A 19211-nucleotide genomic window follows, 5' to 3' on the forward strand; every position below is an offset into this window, starting at 1 on the left:
CAGAATGCTCCAGATTCCAGTTCTCCGGAGCGGTGAGTCTCAGCAGTCAGTCAGACTAACCAGCCCTCCGTCCCCAACGATCAGCAAGATGGATAGGGACTAGAGATGAGCGAGTATACTCGGTAAGGCACATTACTCGAGCGAGTAATGCCTTAGCCGAGTATCTCCCCGCTCGTCTCTAAAGATTCGGGGGCCGGCGCCGGTGAGTTGCGGCGGGGAGCGCGGGGGAGAGCGGGGAGGAACGGAGGGGAGATCTCTCTCACGCTCTCCCTCTCTCCCCCCCGCAACTCATCTGTCACCCGCGCCGGCCCCGAATCTTTAGAGACGAGCGGGGAGATACTCGGCTAAGGCACTACTCGCTCGAGTAATGTGCCTTAGCGAGTGTACTCGCTCATCTCTAATAGGGACCAAGTTGCTTTTATAGGACAATGCCTTTAAAAACCATGCCGTGAATTTCATATATTTTTTTTTTTAAATAAAGATTATAAAATCACCTATAAAAAAAAACAAAAAAAACCACATCCACATATATAGTATGATTTTATTTTGCTCTTAAATGTCAAAAAATTACTGTCATGAGACAGGAATGCATGAGATAGAAATGGCTCAAACATCTTCACATGAAACACGCCGATTCAGATTTCATTCACAATTTTTGAACCTGAAACACCTACAGTTACAGAGTTAAAACGCTTTCCATCCATAAATCACATATTTTTAATAAACAGTAGTTGCCGTTAGATACAGGTAGAAACTTTGTAGATTTCATACAACTTTTCTGTTCTTAAAATTCTTCTTTTGTAGTAATAGCAACTTTTATTTATTTTCCCCTCCCAAACAATTGCGTATTTATCATTACATTTCGATTTTACGGGAAAAAAAAAAATTGCAACGTTTTTATTTTTAAAATCCATGCCTAAATCTTTACAAAATAAAACAAAAAAAATTGCGTAGGCACCACATAAATACGCATATTATTTGGAATGAGATTTTTTTTTTTCTTTTCCTCAAGACTGAGGAATTTTTATTTTTTCTTAGGACCACTGTAAACAAGAGAATACATCCAAGTAAATCTTTAGATAAATGTATGTGTATACAACCCCGTATGCACATACATATATGAAGATAGACAAATAGAATCTATAGACACATACATAAACTTTTTGCCATATAACTTTAACTGTAGATATTTTTTTTTTTTTAGTATGTGATGTCCTTTGGGCGGCCCCCTTGTTATCTTCTAATGACCCTTTTATCTGTAGCGATTCTCCTGAGAAGATACTGGAAGGGAATGACATTTTAGATGCACTTTGGAATGGCGCAATGATGTAAACTCTTGCACACTTAAGACTTGTGCATTCAAAAAAAAAAAAAGAAAAAAAAAGAAAAAAGCTCATCAAAAAATATGAACAAAAGTTACATAAAAAATAGTCTTATTTTAATGTATTCACAAAAATGCATTTTTTTTTTTACATTTCCAACAGCGGTTACGCTGCACAAGAAATGTGTTAATTTGTTGAGAAAAAACTACTATAAAATGATTTAAACGAGAAAAAAAAAAAAAAAAATAGAAATGCCAAGCACCATTATTAGTGACCGTGAATTTTGTTTTAATTAACGGGTGATGAGATTATAATCCTACAACTTGTTTTTCCCCCTTAATGCAAATTTTATCCGTTCACATTTGTGAATAGACATGCAATTATGTGAATTAGGATCACAAAAAAAATAAAAACATTCCAAAAACATTGCTTGGTCAGGATAACGCAAGATCTTCTTAAATACGCTGCTCAATATAGTTGTTAGGCAATAAAACAGTCCTTTAAGAAGGTAGGTAGCAGCACTTAGGGCAAACCTTGTATGGCAAACGTTATCTAAAACTGTATGAAAATTGCATAATGTTGACCAAAGTCGCTTTGAAAGTCTAGCGCAGGCGGAGATTTTAGTTTTACCTGAAATATAATCCACAGTGGATCATCCTTTGGCCTTTGATGCACCTAGTAAATTGCTTCTGTATCATTTGTAATATAGGTCTTCTGTCAATCATCACGTTTGCTTTTTTTTTTTCTATTCCATATTTTTATACTTTATTGACCCAGTTTGACCCTAAAAATAAAAAAAACTAAAAATAAAAATATGTACAACAAACCACTTTGTGACATTGGTTCTTAAAGTCTATCATCCACGTCGTTGTTAGACTTGGTTGTCCATCTTCCAGCTTTGGCTTGTTCTGGAGCTCATGTACAGTTTCCCGGAGCCGACATCACACAAGTATGGTGTCCTATTCCAGCCAAAATATTCTCCTGCTAGTTAAACCCTCTTCCCATAACGAAAGCTCACACACCAGGTACGAAAACAAAGAAAAGAAAAAGGAACAAACTGTTACATATTACGCTGTTAAGACACTGGTGAATCTTCTCCCTGGGATTCCACTAGGGTTGGAGAATCGGCGGACTCTTCATTTATTTCACTAGAGACTTCTTGACCATTTTCCTCCACAGGTCCTTGACTGCTCTCTTCACTTTGCACCTCGTTTTGATACTCTGTGTCTACTGTATTTTCTTCTCCAGCATCTTCTACTGGCAAAGGAGACTCTACAGGCGCCGTGACTTCTTCATTGGCGGGTTGTGGCTTAGGGACGGGGGAAACTTCCTCCGGCACAACCTTCTCTGTTACAGTTGGTGTGTTGGCTGGACTTATTTCAACTAGATTGTCATTTTGAGAGATTGACGACACCTTTTCTATCAGTCTCCATTGAATAATGCTCATGTCCTTCCCTCCTGTTGAAATCAAGTGGCCATCGCTGTGGGTAAAGCTTACATTGGTAACGTGACTGCTATGAGCACTGTACTTGTGACTTGGAGCCTGTCGAACAAAAAAAAAACAAAAAAAACACACAAAAACAAAACCATTAATATGACCAGAAAAAAAGCAAATGTTCAGAAAATTGTATTAAAATAACCCTCGAATTAGGAGCTCAAAATTAACATGCAAGGTATTACCCACGGGGGATGATCACGTCTCACATTAGTTTTTCCCTTAGGCCTCATGTCCACGGGGAAAATCAGATCCGCTGCAGATTCTCAATGGAGAATCTGCAGCGGGTCCCTCCTGCCCCGCGGACATGAGCGCCGAAAATAGCAATTTAAAAGTATTTACCATCCGTAGCGGACCGGGAAGGTCAGCTGTTCCTCACGGCCGGATCTTCATTTTCGGCCGGCGGATGAATTTCTGACGCCGGCGGCACGTCGCCGGCACGTCGTCAACGTGCCGCGCGCATGCGCCGGGCACATCCGCCGAGCCGAAGCAAGGAAGATGCGGCCGTGAGGAAGAGGAGACCTTCCCGGTCCGCTACGGATGGTAAATACTTTAAATTCCTATTTTAGGTCTCCCGCGGATCCGGACGGCTTCCATAGGCTTCAATAGAAGCCCGCGGGAGCCGACCCCGCGGGAGACCCGCACGAAAATGGAGCATGGTCCAGATTTTTCCATGCTCCATTTTTTTTTAAATCTCTTTTATTGACGATCCGCGGGTATTTATCTACCCGCGGGTGGTCAATGCATCCCTATGGGGTGCGGATCCGCATGCGGGAGATCCGCTGCGGATCTTAAATCATATTTTGCCCGTGGACATGAGCCCTCAGTCCTTACTTCTCATCTGCTATTTAGCTCAGCTCTATCAGCACAGAGCTGTGTCCTATGATTGCAGTTTACCTGCACAGTGCCTAATATGAAGTAGTCTGGGACACCCCCCCCAATCTACCTCCTCCGCAGCATAAACCAATGATAAGTGGGTGTGTCCCAGACAATGGCAGTTTAGGCACTGTGACTAAACGGTCACATATTACAGTTATGTCTTAACAGAGTTGAGCAAAGCAGGAGGCATGGGGTAAAAACAAATAGCCCATGGGTACTGACTTGGGTACTCAAAATGGAGTACCATTAATGAAAATTAGCACTAGAGCTTTCTATTGGATTAACACAGTGGTCTCTGTAGTTCTCATTATGCTGGGAGTTTTAACTCTGCAGCAGCTGGAGACCACCGAGTATGCATGAACATGCCAGACAAGAGGAGTTGGAACCAAATTCTGGAATATATCAGTACCTCATGAATATCTATGCAGTCATCGCCTTGATTAAAATTACCTTTGGTTTTGAGCACGGATACTGAAATAGGTGGACCTTACAGAAGTCATCAGCGAGAGCAATAACCTTTCTGTTGTGAGATCGCACTAACGCGTTAATATCTGTGCCATCTGATCCTTCTGGCCACACGCCTAATGGGACAAAGAATATTTCATTACAGTAAGAGTAAAACCCGTGCATCGAGAAATCAGCTCACAGTTTACATGAAGTTTAGACCGATTAATGCAAGATTGTCATAAAAAGAGTGATAGAAAAAAGTTAAGCTTTGCAGACTACGGTTACATGGTGGGCAGCTTCTTATGGACAAGGAGAAAACACAACAGAAACATCATGAAGGCTTACTGGGAATTGTCTAAATTTTATATAAAAAGAGAAATTTAAAGGGGTAGCTAGAAAATGAACAAGATGACCACCATCTGCAGCCTGTGAGGAGCCCATCCTAGAATGTACCTTGGACAGGCTGATGAGACTGCTGAGAGATGAAGGCTGCAGAACCTAAAACCGCAATGTTGGTCCCTGACTTATAGGAACAATGTTTCTTGTATGTTGGCGGACTCATTTCTATCCCTGCCTAACCCCTTCCCGCTCCAGGATGTACATTTTTGTCCTGCAATGTCAAGGCATGTATGCAGAGAGGTCGCGGGGCATTTTTTTTTAAAAAAAGGGCCGCGTCATGAAGGGGTTAAGACCGAATGCACATGGCCGGTTCAGATTCCGCATGCGGGATCCCACAGCGGAATCAGACCCAGTCCTCGGCCGGTGACCTCTGCGTCCCTGTCCGGATTCTTATCTGCGATGCAGATGTGCCAGCCAGCGCACATGCGCAGTACACATAATGCTGCGGATCTTGCGGCCTTTCTGCAATGTCATTGCGAAAGAGACGCGGTTCAAGCGGCTTCCATTGACTTCAATGGAAGCCATCTGCACTGCAATAGAACATGCTGCGATTTTTCCCTCCGCGAGTGGAAAAAACACAATTGATTTCTGCTCGTGGACAGGCAAAAGCGATTTTCAATATCCTATATTTGGGCAGTATTTGCTGCGGAATCCGGAGGCGGATGCCTGCTCCAGATTCCGCAATGCAAATACGCCTGTGTGCATGTAGCCTAACTGGAAAAAAAAAATGTGGCGGTACAGTCTGCCCCCTCTCTTCACCATTCATCTCAGGGCTCATCAACTAGACCTAGTCCTATACTAGGACGGTCTGCAGCTCTCAGCCATTTTGGTAATTTCCTAGATTACACCTTTAAAATGTTCCTTTAAATTGAAGCCATAGACACACGTAAGAGGTTCTCATCAGTAGGAATCAGAGACCTCCATCAAATCACTAGAAGAGGAGCATCCATGCAGCTTCTTCAATCTGAAAGGGAAGACATATATACTGTACAAAAGTCAATGGTCTGTCTTTACTTCACCCATATAAAGCGAAGAGGAGCCCAAGTGGCAAGGCTTGTGTTCTGGGCATTGTTGGCATTTCAGCCCCTGATGACCCAATAAGGAGAACTTCCAATATGTTTCTATGATGTGTAGGACGTGATCTATACCTGGGGTGGTATCCGTTTAATTCCCTTGCACTTGTCTGACACCAAGCTACAGATCGTTATGGTTCAGCATGTACCAGGTCTAGTCTGTCCTTCGGCCCCAAGTTATAAAATATAGACATTTAAGGGAAAGCTATTTTGAGCTTTAAACACAATGAACATTAAAGCCGATGTACAGTTAATCAATGGCCACTGACCGAACACATGAAATCCCAGCACACACGTGTACGTCGCCCAGTCCGTGTCTTTGCAGTCTGAACGATTCCGAATTAATTTACAACCACTTGGAATGTCCCCTGCAGACGAAAAACAGCAAGAAAGCAGACAGGAAAAACCAGTTATTACATGTAGAGCAGGGGTAAAAAATACCAAATTCAAATCTTCAAGACTTTGTTAAGCCAAGTGTAAATAGTTCCATCTATTGAAGCCTGTGGAAGCCGTCCGGATCCACGGTACACCCGTGCCTGAATTTCTGCTCTCCAAGCGCAGGAGAGCAGGAGTTTAAAAAAATAAATTAAAAAAAATGGAGTGCACGGCGCATGCACGCGGCACGCTGACGGCGTGCCGAGCACATTCGCCTGGCCGACGAAGGGAGATCCGGCCGCGACGGAGGGCAGGTCCGCAGCGTCCGGACAGGTGAGTAAATTCTTCTTTTTAGCCTCATGTCCCCGGGAAAGGAGAGACCAGCTGCGGGACTCTGCATGAAGAATCCGCGGCGGGCCTGTTTTTCCCCGTGGACATGAGGGCTAAGGCTCTGCTTCTAGCTCTGCATATTTATGCTGCTCTACAAGTAAAGGAGTTCTAGAATGGAAAAAAGTTAGTTAAAAGATGTCACCAGCATAACCTGCCATGCCATGACCGGTCTGCATGTGGTGTACAGATATTGGAGAGCAACACGGCCTAACTTACTTACATTTTTATCAGTCTGTCATTAATCAGGTTTTTTCAGGCTTTAAGGAAAGGGAAGGACGGCAGTAATGGGGAATTATATTCTTATTTTGTTACAAGTAATAAAAATAAAGTAAGCTATTGCTTGTGTAGCATTAATGTGACTGTAGCATGGTATTTTATTTGCTCCCTTTCGAGCATCCGTTTTCTAGCACTTGCCAGTATGATTTAGGGTGGTGGTAAATCAATTATGTACATTTTCCCTCCAGTAAATAAAGCACTGAGGTTCTGTATACAGCACCACTTAGGGATCTTGTAAACGGGTGGGTCGGATTCCACATGCGGGAGCCCACAGTGGAATCTGACCATGCCCGCAGCCTAGGACCCTGCTTACCCGTCCGGGTCTTTTTTCTGTACTGCGGATGTGTGTAGAAGTACCAGCCGGCATGCCGATGCACATGCGCAGTACAGTTTTTTTTGGTTTTTTTTGTTCAAATTCCTACTTTCCTACATCCATTGACATTGCAGACGGGCTGTGGATCGGACGGCTTCCATTAACTTCAATGGAACCGCACTGATTTCGGCAACCAAAGTGCCGCAAATCGACTCTGCATGCTTTAATTCAGGTGCGGATGCCCATATTTCCCTATGGGCGGCTTGAACTGCCGATCTCCCGGTCGGGTGACCCACGCAGATTCCGCAATTCAAATCTGCCCGTGGACCTTACTCACACTTGTATAAACCTCTATAGAAACAAAGCCATGCACTTAACGTATTTCGATACTTACAGTATAATATCTCATAGTCCCCTGAGTTTGACATGATGTATTTGTTATCTGGGGACCAGTCAAGGTGTGTAATGTAACTGGAATGTCCCTGAAAAGTAGAAACATAGTAAGACTGGTGTTTGTGGGATTTAACAGTGTAGAAATCATACGTTACTATTATTTAAGGGCAGAGCAACAGTAAAGGAAGACTCTAATACTCTGCCCCCCTCAGTACGTCAGTGCCCCACGTCGCCCTCTAAGGGTCAGGACATGCAGAACTAAGTGTCCATAAATACCCTTTGCCTGGAATTTTCCTTTAGGATACGTTCAGACATGATGGATACCGCTGCGGTGATTTCTGCCTGCGTAATATGGATTTGCAGAGGATTTCTACCCCTTTACACTTACAAGGGTGAGGTCTGCAGTAGAAGCCAACATGCGGATTTGAGAATTTGCACCGTGGGCCAATTTCCACAGCACAGGCATGAGGTTTGTTCATACTATATCCCACTGCAGATTGTCTACCAATCCATGAGGAAAACGCACAGCATTTCCAATACATGTGGAAGTACCCCAAATGTTTCACCAAGTACACATTATACGCCTGTTTCACTTACAGCGCACTTTCCGTATCGACTATATTTTCTCCCATTTTCTGAAACATTGTAGAGGTAAATTAAGTTGTCATGTGAACCCACAGCGAGCAGGGCGCCATCTGCAGGAGAAAAATATACGTCTAGTAAGTATAAATGTATAACCGACATAACCAGTCCAATCGGAGGACTCGGGACTGATCAAAAAGCTGCTAAAGGGAGAGAAAGCGCAAAAGATACTAAGCAGTACTCACCTGTTAAAGGGCCACACTGGGGATCTGTTCTTCATTCATTATATAACTAGCCCCAGTATATATAACTGAGCCAGTGTTACCTTGGATAGTTATTATGTAGCTAGCCCCCAGTATATATAACTGAGCCAGTGTTACCTTGGATAGTTATTATGTAGCTAGCCCCCAGTATATATAACTGAGCCAGTGTTACCTTGGATAGTTATTATGTAGCTAGCCCCCAGTATATATAACTGAGCCAGTGTTACCTTGGATAGTTATTATGTAGCTAGCCCCCAGTATATATAACTGAGCCAGTGTTACCTTGGATAGTTATTATGTAGCTAGCCCCCAGTATATATAACTGAGCCAGTGTTACCTTGGATAGTTATTATGTAGCTAGCCCCCAGTATATATAACTGAGCCAGTGTTACCTTGGATAGTTATTATGTAGCTAGCCCCAGTATATATAACTGAGCCAGTGTTACCTTGTATAGTTATTATGTAGCTAGCCCCAGTATATATAACTGAGCCAGTGTTACCTTGGATAGTTATTCTGTAGCTAGCCCCCAGTATATATAACTGAGCCAGTGTTACCTTGGATAGTTATTATGTAGCTAGCCCCCAGTATATATAACTGAGCCAGTGTTACCTTGGATAGTTATTATGTAGCTAGCCCCCAGTATATATAACTGAGCTAGTGTTACCTTGGATAGTTATTATGTAGCTAGCCCCCAGTATATATAACTGAGCCAGTGTTACCTTGGATAGTTATTATGTAGCTAGCCCCAGTATATATACCTGAGCGTGTGTTACCTTGGATAGTTATTATGTAGCTAGCCCCCAGTATATATAACTGAGCCAGTGTTACCTTGGATAGTTATTATGTAGCTAGCCCCCAGTATATATAACTAAGCTAGTGTTACCTTGGATAGTTATTATATAGCTAGCCTCAGTATATATAACTGAGCGAGTGTTACCTTGGATAGTTATTATATAGCTAGCCTCAGTATATATAACTGAGCCAGTGTTACCTTGGATAGTTATTATGTAGCTAGCCCCCAGTATATATAACTGAGCCAGTGTTACCTTGGATAGTTATTATGTAGCTAGCCCCAGTATATATAACTGAGCGAGTGTTACCTTGGATAGTTATTATGTAGCTAGCCTCCAGTATATATAACTGAGCGAGTGTTACCTTGGATAATTATATAGCTAGCCTCAGTATATATAACTGAGTGAGTGTTACCTTGGATAGTTATTATATAGCTAGCCTAAGTATATATAACTGAGCCAGTGTTACCTTGGATAGTTATTATGTAGCTAGCCCCAGTATATATAACTAAGCTAGTGTTACCTTGGATAGTTATTATGTAGCTAGCCCCCAGTATATATAACTGAGCTAGTGTTACCTTGGATAGTTATGTAGCTAGCCCTAGTATATATAACTGAGCCAGTGTTACCTTGGATAGTTATGTAGCTAGCCCCCAGTATATATAACTGAGCCAGTGTTACCTTGGATAGTTATTATGTAGCTAGCCCCCAGTATATATAACTGAGCCAGTGTTACCTTGGATAGTTATTATGTAGCTAGCCCCAGTATATATAACTGAGCCAGTGTTACCTTGGATAGTTATTATGTAGCTAGCCCCCAGTATATATAACTGAGCCAGTGTTACCTTGGATAGTTATTATGTAGCTAGCCCCAGTATATATAACTGAGCCAGTGTTACCTTGGATAGTTATTATGTAGCTAGCCCCAGTATATATATAACTAAGCCAGTGTTACCTTGGATAGTTATTATGTAGCTAGCCCCCAGTATATATAACTGAGCTAGTGTTACCTTGGATAGTTATTTCCTTCTATCTGAAGCTCCTGGCCTCTTTCATCAGATGGTCATGTGATCTAAATTCCAACTGGTTTAAATGTACTTAGAATCACACAGACTGAGTGACTAGAAATTGGACACAACTATTTTATGGACCTGAGCACAGAAATACTAAGAGGGGGACACAGACATTCCCATCACAGTACTGATGATCTCACAGCTCATGTCACAGTTGTAATAGAGGAGATCACAGCTCATCCTGACTGTATATTTGGGCTATAGCTTATTTAGAAGAACATAGAAGGCAATTAAATGGTCTAACCAGCAGGCAGAAATACATTGTTAGCCGTTTAGCTGCGTCGATAGATCACGAGATTGATGTGAAAGCGAACAAATCTCACCATCAAGAGGGAGCCTGATAAAGTACCAGACAGGAGGCTGCACTGCATGGAAGTGACTGCAATATGCAGAGGAGACCTCTAGAGTGTGACAGGCAATCAAGTGAGAGGGGGCAGGGATGGAAAAAGGTTTTCACTGGAGTGGCCCTTTAAAGGTTCTGCTGGTCTAATGCAGCTGCTCTGGTCTGAGGAGCTTCTGCAGCAGTCATAAGCCATACATGCACCTGCCCGCTGCAGAGATCACATTGATGAATGGCACATAATTACTGTAGGAGTTTTAGAGACCAGAGCTGCAGGGACCAGGGAGGCTGCGCTGGACATTTAAATGGCATATATTGCTACTGACCACAATATCAACGGCCTGATTGGCATATACCGGTGGACACTGGCCAACAAGTGTATGCTGCCGGAGCTTACAGTCTTCTAGAAGATCATGATAGTTTTGCAAAAAACACATCTTCTCCGAGACCACACAATTATGCAACTGAGTAAGTCCTGAGACACAGGCTTATGCATGGACCATAGGCTGTACCTAGCACTGAATGGAGCTGAGCTACAACTAAATAAAAAAAAAAAACATTAAAAATGTGGACACAGATTCTGCAAAACATTGAACCCTCTTTGTAATCCGGTACAACCCCTGAAGGAGTGTCACAGGCCGCATTAATATCAGTGTTGGAGGCTCCATTCGGAGATTCTGGCGCCGTTCCAGCGTAAAACACCTAAAATAGTGCCGCAAATGGGAAGATACAGGAGCACATAATGGCGGGTCTGTTTGATTCCATCATATGAACCCATCTTTTTGAGCCGGGACTACGTTCTACTGCTTCTGTATCGGAGTGGGAAAGTGGAAACCCAAGCTCAGAGTTGAATGCGTCCCAGCTTGACAACAGGTTGAGCCGAGAGAGAAGGCCTTCCCTAGACAAGAGCCCATCATGCAGTTAGCGCGGATAGGTTCACAGAAGGGTTTTCACCATTGATAATCTAATTATCAAACAGTGAATAGTTCTAATCCAACTGTTATGGGAATGGAGCTGATGACATGAACACAATGTTACAATCAATGCTAATTGACTGACTGCTTGCAAGGAGTCACTCACCGATTGAGTATCGCATCACCGAGAGCTGCTCGTTACCATCCGTGTGTATGGAGACCAGATCTCTCGTCTCTGCATCCAGGACAAACCATCTAGAAAATAAGGAAAATAGGTTCTCGTGTTCACAGAACGCATAAAAAGAGAAGAAAACCCAAGATACAGCAATGGTACCATCACTCCAGCTTATCCATGCAGTTAGACTATACAGTTTCAAAGATGAACATATCTTGGGAGACTCTGGACCGTCTGCCCGATGACTACTGTAAGGCTACATGCACACGTGAAAATGAAGTACGTTCTTTAGAATGGAGTCATTCACATGAACGATTTTTTCCCTGCGCAACGATGTGGCGAAGTAAAAGATAGAAGCATGTGCCACCTTTTCACGTCCCTCGGAATGCGTCACTTATTGTTTTCAATGGGACAGCAACTCATCTTATGTGAGTGCAATATGCCCGCGACTGAGGTTTCCCATTCAAATCAATGGGAAACACTTGTGATCCTCTAGCGCCTGTGAAACGCGCGCCTAAAGATGTGATGCTTCTTTGAACGATAACCAGCTTGGCATCTGTATTTAAAACACGTTGGTAAGCGCCATATCAGGCAGTTTCATAGTGTATAGCCACAGTAGCCACTACCATCGCGGTTCAGATTACTTGAACAGCAGCAAGCAAACTTCTGGGGAACACGGCACAGGAAAGGGAGCCTAAAATGATCAGGCATGTTGATGCCTCTCCACTGGCTTCAGGGCAGCGTGTCCTCGGGGGTGGGTCTACTACTAGGCATGTCTACTGTGCAGCATGGAAGGTAGATTAAGACATTTTTCACTATACCCATGCAGTGCCATCGCAGAATTGGTAAGAGATGGCAATAAGAATTAAGTCTTGTCGCAATTTGCAAAGTCTTGGATGCATTGGGTCACCATCTGGAGCCCTGACAACAATATATTGCCCAGACATAATGTCAACGCTCTTTTCTGTTCAAAGACCCAGCAGCGAGCACCAAAAACTATTAAGGGGTTTTCTGAAAAAAAATTTTTTTTTTTATTTGTTATGCACTTTTAAACTTGAACACTTTTTTGAAGAATTCTTTGAGTGGCAATTTCATATATTTGCACATTACATGTTTTTCCAAAGTTTTTCTTTTCATATATGGAAGTCTTGCAAAAACACCTTAAAAAGCCCAAGCCGCTATCGTCACGGTCATAGTGCTGATCATGTGGCCACTGCAGTCAATCGCTGGCCTTAGTGGTCATGTGCTCATAAGCTGCATGTGATCTCTGAAGCCAGTGATTGACTGCAGCAGTCACATGAATGGCACCATGCCTGCGACAGTTCTTGGGACCAGAGGTGTGGGCGTTTAGGATTATTTCCGTTTTTTTTTTTTAAAGTTGGTTTCTTCTTACCTTTATACCATTATCTTCGGTCGGCACATACAAATTCTCCCTTTAAGCTTCATATTTACCTCCACTAACACTAATATAGATAACCCAAGGCATGAAAGTGGTAGATGTAGTAAAGCAGCAGTCTGTAAGGACAGACTCACGGGTCTCCCTGCAAACAACCCCCATTGTAACATGTAGTTCAGTTTCAGATGAACTGCTGTATGTGCGACACGTATTCTTCCACAGAGCAGATCAGACTCCTCTGCAACAGGCATGAAAACCACAAGTAAGAATCTCAGGAATTACCTTCCAGAATGTGTTCCAATAGCTACAACTATTCCACTTGGATGGAAGTCTGCGCAGTGTCCTGGTTCCTGGGGGCAAAAATGCAAAACAAAACACCCGTAAGATAGCTTAGCTTTCACAGTTGTCAGTCACTTCTAAGGAGAAACTTCACCACAACATAAAAATTATCCATACTTTATCCCTTAAGAAAGCCCCCACCCTCGCTTTTTTTCTTCCCCCTTTTAAAGAATCATAACTCTTATTTATCCATCAACGTAGATGTCTGAGGGCTTGTTTTTTTTTGCGGGATGTGGTGTATTTTCCAATGCTACTATATAATGTACCATAAAATGTACTGAAAAACTTTTTAAAAAATTCTTAACGGAGTGTGATGGGAAAAAAAACAAAACGAAATTCCACCATCTTTGGGTGCATCTTGCTTCTACAGCGTACACTGCAACAAAAATGACCTGATAAGTTTATTCTATAGTATTTTTTACTTTACCACTTTTTTTTAAGTCAAGTTTTAATTTTTTTTTTTTGTTGCGCGAGGGCTTATTTTTGCGGGACGTCCTGTAGTTTCTACTGGTCCGATTTTGGAATACAAATCGACTTTTCGATCGTTTTATTGCATTTTTATCCTGGAGGCGGGGGTGACAAAAAAAAAAAAAGCGCAATTCTAGCGGTTTTTTCTTTTTCTGATGACGCTCACCGTGCGGAGTAAATAATGCATTACTTTGATAGATCGGACTCTTACGGATGCAGCAATACTAAATAGGTTTTAATTATATTATAAATATGGCAAAAGGTTTATTATTTTATTTTTCTTTAATAACTAGTAAACCTTTTTTTTTTTCAGCCCCCAGAGGGGACAAGCGCTTGCGGTGGTTTGATCACTCTTGCAATATGATGTAATGCCTTAGCACTGCACTATTGCATGTCCTAATCTCATCCAAGAATCGGACAATAAGACATGCAGCAATTTTTTAAACTCAGATCATCTGTCCAAGTGGGGAAAAAAAAAAAAAAAAAAAAAACTCGTGTGAATGAACCCATTCAAATGGGCACTTTTTTCGTGCGAGTTCAGTCCATCCCGCACTCTGGCAGAACTCGCATGGATCAATAACCCGTGTGAATGAAACCTTAACAAGATCTACTTACATCTAGAAGTCTGGTCCATTCCAGCGTGTGATCTACAGAGTTCCAGAGACAGACCTGCTTATCTTGAGCACACGTTAAGAGAAGATCTTTGAAAGGATGCGTTGCTAGTCCCCAGAGTTCATCTGTGTGACCCTGCATTTTGCAAGAAATCAGTTTAATAGAGCCTCGTAAGCGCAACAGCTTATAAAAAGGAATGTGTCAAGATTTCATGTTAAACATTTAAGAATGTGATTTTATTCTTTGTTTGATGCCATGGTCTATATTTACCAAAAAAGAAAAATCCTGAAATCTTGCAGTTTTCACTCTGACCACCAAGCGTAAGAATAATCTGACACTTTTCGTCACAAGATTCTCCCATAAAAGTCAATGGGTCTGCTCCCATCCACTGTGTCTATGACCTGTCAGGCTGCGGTAAAGTATATCACTAAATGCGATTAAAGGGATTGTTGAGCCGCTTAAAAAAAATAAAATACATACAAGAGCTTAGAATGCTTTTAGTTAACAGAATTAATGTACACCTTACCAAAACCTCTCTGCTCTCAATTCAACGCTTTAAAGGGTCAATTACTGCGTGGGGGCCAATAAGGACCAGGTAGTACAGACTGCTGCAGCTAATCACCAACCACAGTTGTGACCTGCTACAGCCATTGATAAGCCACAGTGGTCCCACATCAATAAAACAGGGACCAGGTAGTACGACAATGAGCAAGGGACCCAGGGAAGCATCAGAATGGAAGAGGTGGTGAATTAGTAAGGGGAGCATTACTTTTCTTGTTTTAAAGCATTCTGAGACTTTACAGAAAAATCTAAACGCAGATTTAAAAGGGCTGACAACCCCTTTAATAGCAGCTCAAGCAAGACGAGCGCCCCCTAGGCATGTACACGCAGAAAAGAAAAAGAATTTGCAATTAAAAAATACAAACAGATTTGAGGGGGAAAAAAAAAAGGAAAGTGCTTGACTATCTGGTATTAAAAAGGGGTTTCCCAGGGAAATACAATTGATGACTAATTTTTAGGATAGGTCATCGATAGTCGATTGGCCGGGGTCCAAGCAACGGCCCTCAGAATATCAGCTGATCTGCCCACTGTCAACGCCGCAAAACAAAATGTATGGAGTGGAAGCTGCTGCTCCGACCCCGGTATACAGGCTACTACTAAATTACAGGTGCAACACCTTTAAAATCAATAGGAGCTGTAGTTAGAAGCAGCGGCCACTCTACAGGGTTCGGAACAGCAGCTTCTGCTCCATACCCCTCTGTGTTCCTGCACTGACGGTGGGCGCCTGATCAGTAAAGGTTCCAAGTGGCAGATCCCAGAAAATCAACTGCTGATGACCTATCCTGAGGATAGGTCACCAATAGCATTTCCTTGGCTTACCCCTTTATTTAAAAAAAAAAAAAAAAAAAAAAAAAAAATTGGTAATACATTCCCTTTAACATAATATACAAGATGCAGTCCAATGGTTACTTACCTGAACTTCAACCTGGAAACCATCATTAAAGGTACCCCGTAGAATAAAGTTCCTTGATGTACCAATTAGAAACTGGTCAGTTTTGCCCTCTGCAACAGCTCGGATGGTGCCATACTGGTCTGGAACCTAGAAGGTGGTTAATATAATAAGTTCATACATACAATTTCATTCCCCTATATCATTTATTCATTAAACCTGATCCAGCATATCATATCAGATTCCATCCAAAAGAATACTATGGTAGTAGCAAAGGAATATACAAATAGCACTCCTATGCTTCCATGACCAGAATGATCAACCTCTCTGAAGAGTATAAAGCGGTATATTTCACAGCAGTGGTCTCCAACCTGCAGCTCACCAGCTGTTGGAAAACTGCAGCCCCCAGCATGTCCAGACAGCCTGGATACGACGGATACCTCTTCACCCATGGACATCCTGGCCATAAACTTCAAGGGGTTTCCAAAACTCTGATATTGATGACCTATCCTCAACAAAGGTCATCAATAACATTCGGGAGTCCGCTGCTCAAGACCTCCAACCACCGTATGTTTGAAGAGAGTGCCGTGGCTGCTTTGGTGCACACCAGGGACGGGGCTGCAGATTGGATAGCGCTGTGCCTGGCATAATAGCTCAATCCCATTCACTTGAATGGGACTGAGCTGCTTTCAGGTTATGTGACCGATTAATGTGGCATCACAAGCCTGAGAAGAGTCCTTGACCTCTTCAGATAGGGGTCCCACAAATTTAATAAGGATGAGTAATCAACATCTGAACTTTAGAAAGCCCCTTTAGGTTTCAAGCTAGCAATAGACATCGGCATACCAACAGCTATCCCCACCCGGTCCTATTCACTACAGGCAGAAGATTGCTAATTAACGAGAACAACTCATGCCAATTTCAGTAGGATCTGAAATCAAAAATAGGCAGATAGCATTTATGTTTATTAAAAACGCCAAAAATCAGGAACATTGAAAAAATACATACATATATACACTTTTTTCCCCCCACCTGTTTACTTTATTCTGGACGCACATTTGAAACTTTTTATTTTTTTTTTATTTTTAACCTGGTTGGGAAGGGCACATGGGACAATAAAAAACAGGTATCCCTCCTCCTCCTCCTATGCTTTTTGAGGGTATTTCTTGACCTCCGTGGCAGGAACGGGGTATAAAAGGTGGCGCTCTGAAAGGCTTCGTAAGCTTGAAGTGCGTTGGTCTCACACAGAAGGAGCTCAACAAGCTGCTCCTGGAACTGCAGGAAGGCGAGCATTCCTGGGGTTTCTTGTAAATGACCTATTACAGGTAGCGGTCTGAATAACGCCGGGCTTACGTGGCCGTATGTGGAATCTGCTTGCAGTGTCCCGCAGAGAATCCCGGCTGTGAGGCCGGCCGTGGCGCTGTGTACAGCCGCATAATGTACTGCGCATAACCGTGTGCTCACACAGGCGGTCATGCGCAGTACACCTTTTTTGTTTGTATTTCCCACGCCGTCGCTTAGCAATGATGCGGGTACCCACAGCCCGTACACAATGTAATTGCGTATAGGCTGCGGGCATATCCACGACCATGGAGCACAATGGGCTGTAATGTTGCGGATATCTGCGGCAAAATAGAACCTGCTGTGTTCTGTTTTCTGCAAGTAGATTACGTAATTCCGACCCGCTAATGTGAGCGGCATTGTGTAATCCAAGGCATTTTATTGATCCGCGTATTACCGGGGATCAGACTGCCTAAGGGTGATCATTACCTTTTTATCATGTTACCAGGGACTGCTCAACGAGGCCGCCAGTCACTGCTCCAGGCCCTCGGCGACCGTTAGTAGCCAGGAGCAACGAGATTTTAAATTTCTCAGACCCTTTCAGTCTCCTGTGAATGTGCCTGACATTTTGCTGGCGGGCGCATGTGCAGAAGCCGGGGAAGTTCCGTGGAGGAGAATCATGCCGGGGTTCAAATACAGAGGCCTCCGGTAAAAATTTTTATCTCCTCTCACCGATTGCATCGGTTGGGGGAGATGAAACTTCAATTTTTTAAAAACTTTTACGTGATTGCCACTATCCATTGGATAACAGCGATCACGTAACCAGGAACCGCTAACTGCAGCCCCCCCTGTGACATCTCCAGGCTCTTGTCTACCTTTCACAGCCAGGAGCAGGAAGATTTTAAATTTCCTGGGCAATCCTCAACTTTTGCACATGCGTCTGCCATTTTGGTGACGGTCCCATGCGCAGAAGCCGGGGTAAGGTCCGCGGATAAAGATCCCATCGGGTAAAAAAATCTGGTGACCTTAATTATGTAGTTTCATCTCCCCTTACGAATACGATTTTAAGGAGAGATTAAGCTAACTTTTAGTCTAACTTTTTTTTTTAACTTTCCATGATCACTGTTATCCAATGGATAACAGTGATCATGTGACCAGGAACCGCATACAGCGGTCCCAGGTCACATCTCTCTGCACTAGACTATCTTTGACAGCCGGTTGCACGCAGATTTTTTAAATTTTCCGGGCTCTCCGGGCTTCTGCGCATGCCCAGAAGCCCGCGGCAGGTCCCAATCACCGCGGGACATCACGGAGGATCGGGGTGAGTATTTTCAGCTGCCCACATGGATCCGATCTATGAGGGCTGCTGAAACTATTTAAATTTTTTCTCTTTTCCGTGATCGCCGTTATCCATTAGATAACTGCGGTCCCCGTTGGCATCTCCTGTCTCCCGGCTACCTTCAGGAGCCAGGAGATTTCAAATTTCCCTGGGCTCCGGCCCTTCTGTGCATGCATCTGACGTAAATGGTGCCTGGCGCGCATGCGCAGAAGACTGGCGTCAGGTCCTGGTGAACCAGATCACTGCGGGACATCACGGAGGACCGGGGTAAGTACTCTCAGTTGCCTGATGGATCCAGGCAGCTGAATCTAACTTAACTTTTTATTGTCAGGTCCACAGCCCAGAGGGCTTTAATCCTCAGAGGATGCATGCTTTTACGTCCTCTAGGATTAAAGCCCACTTTGCTAGGACGTAAAAACACTATGGGGCCGTCACTAAGGGGTTAAATTCCACTCTAGGCTGCATAAAGCTGTTTCTGCTTCTTGACAGTCTTGAGTGCAACCTGTTTGGCCACTAGGTGTCAGTAGGTGTGGAAAACAAAATCATCAGCAATTTTAATTGGAGGATCGTGTCCCTTTAAGAACTTCAATAAGAAAACTGTCTTGGCAGCTTTAGTAAACCAAAGCTTTGGATTTCAACTTTTAAACCCACGGCCTCAAACTCATTAGCTGACAGTTCCAGACAACCACCGGCACTATTTCTGTCCTCCTGATAACCGGCTCATTTTACATGGTTGTGATGCAGTTTTGGAGCTGTACAGTGAAGACCATCAATTACGTTAATCGAACCTCCAAGCAGGGAACATCTGCTGTCTTCTGTCATAGG

The 19211-nt window shown here is 43.1% G+C and overlaps 1 protein-coding gene across 3 annotated transcripts in view; it reads right to left on the minus strand.

Moving 5' to 3' along the window:
• Positions 1–523: 523 nt before the first annotated feature.
• The window catches only part of EML4 (EMAP like 4), a 157429-nt gene continuing 138741 nt past the window's right edge, over positions 524–19211 (minus strand). For all 3 annotated transcript variants that reach the window (XM_066595575.1, XM_066595577.1, XM_066595576.1), the window contains exons 16-24: positions 15791–15916; positions 14320–14451; positions 13180–13247; positions 11493–11581; positions 7960–8057; positions 7364–7451; positions 5885–5983; positions 4147–4277; positions 524–2865 (exon numbers count right to left, since the gene is read on the minus strand). In XM_066595575.1, the coding sequence (XP_066451672.1) occupies positions 2398–2865; positions 4147–4277; positions 5885–5983; positions 7364–7451; positions 7960–8057; positions 11493–11581; positions 13180–13247; positions 14320–14451; positions 15791–15916 (1299 nt within the window). In that variant the 3' untranslated portion in view covers positions 524–2397. The remainder of the gene's footprint in view (positions 2866–4146; positions 4278–5884; positions 5984–7363; positions 7452–7959; positions 8058–11492; positions 11582–13179; positions 13248–14319; positions 14452–15790; positions 15917–19211) is intronic.

This window comes from Eleutherodactylus coqui, chromosome 3 (genome assembly GCF_035609145.1).
Source record: "Eleutherodactylus coqui strain aEleCoq1 chromosome 3, aEleCoq1.hap1, whole genome shotgun sequence".
Classification (NCBI taxonomy): Eukaryota; Metazoa; Chordata; class Amphibia; order Anura; family Eleutherodactylidae; genus Eleutherodactylus; species Eleutherodactylus coqui.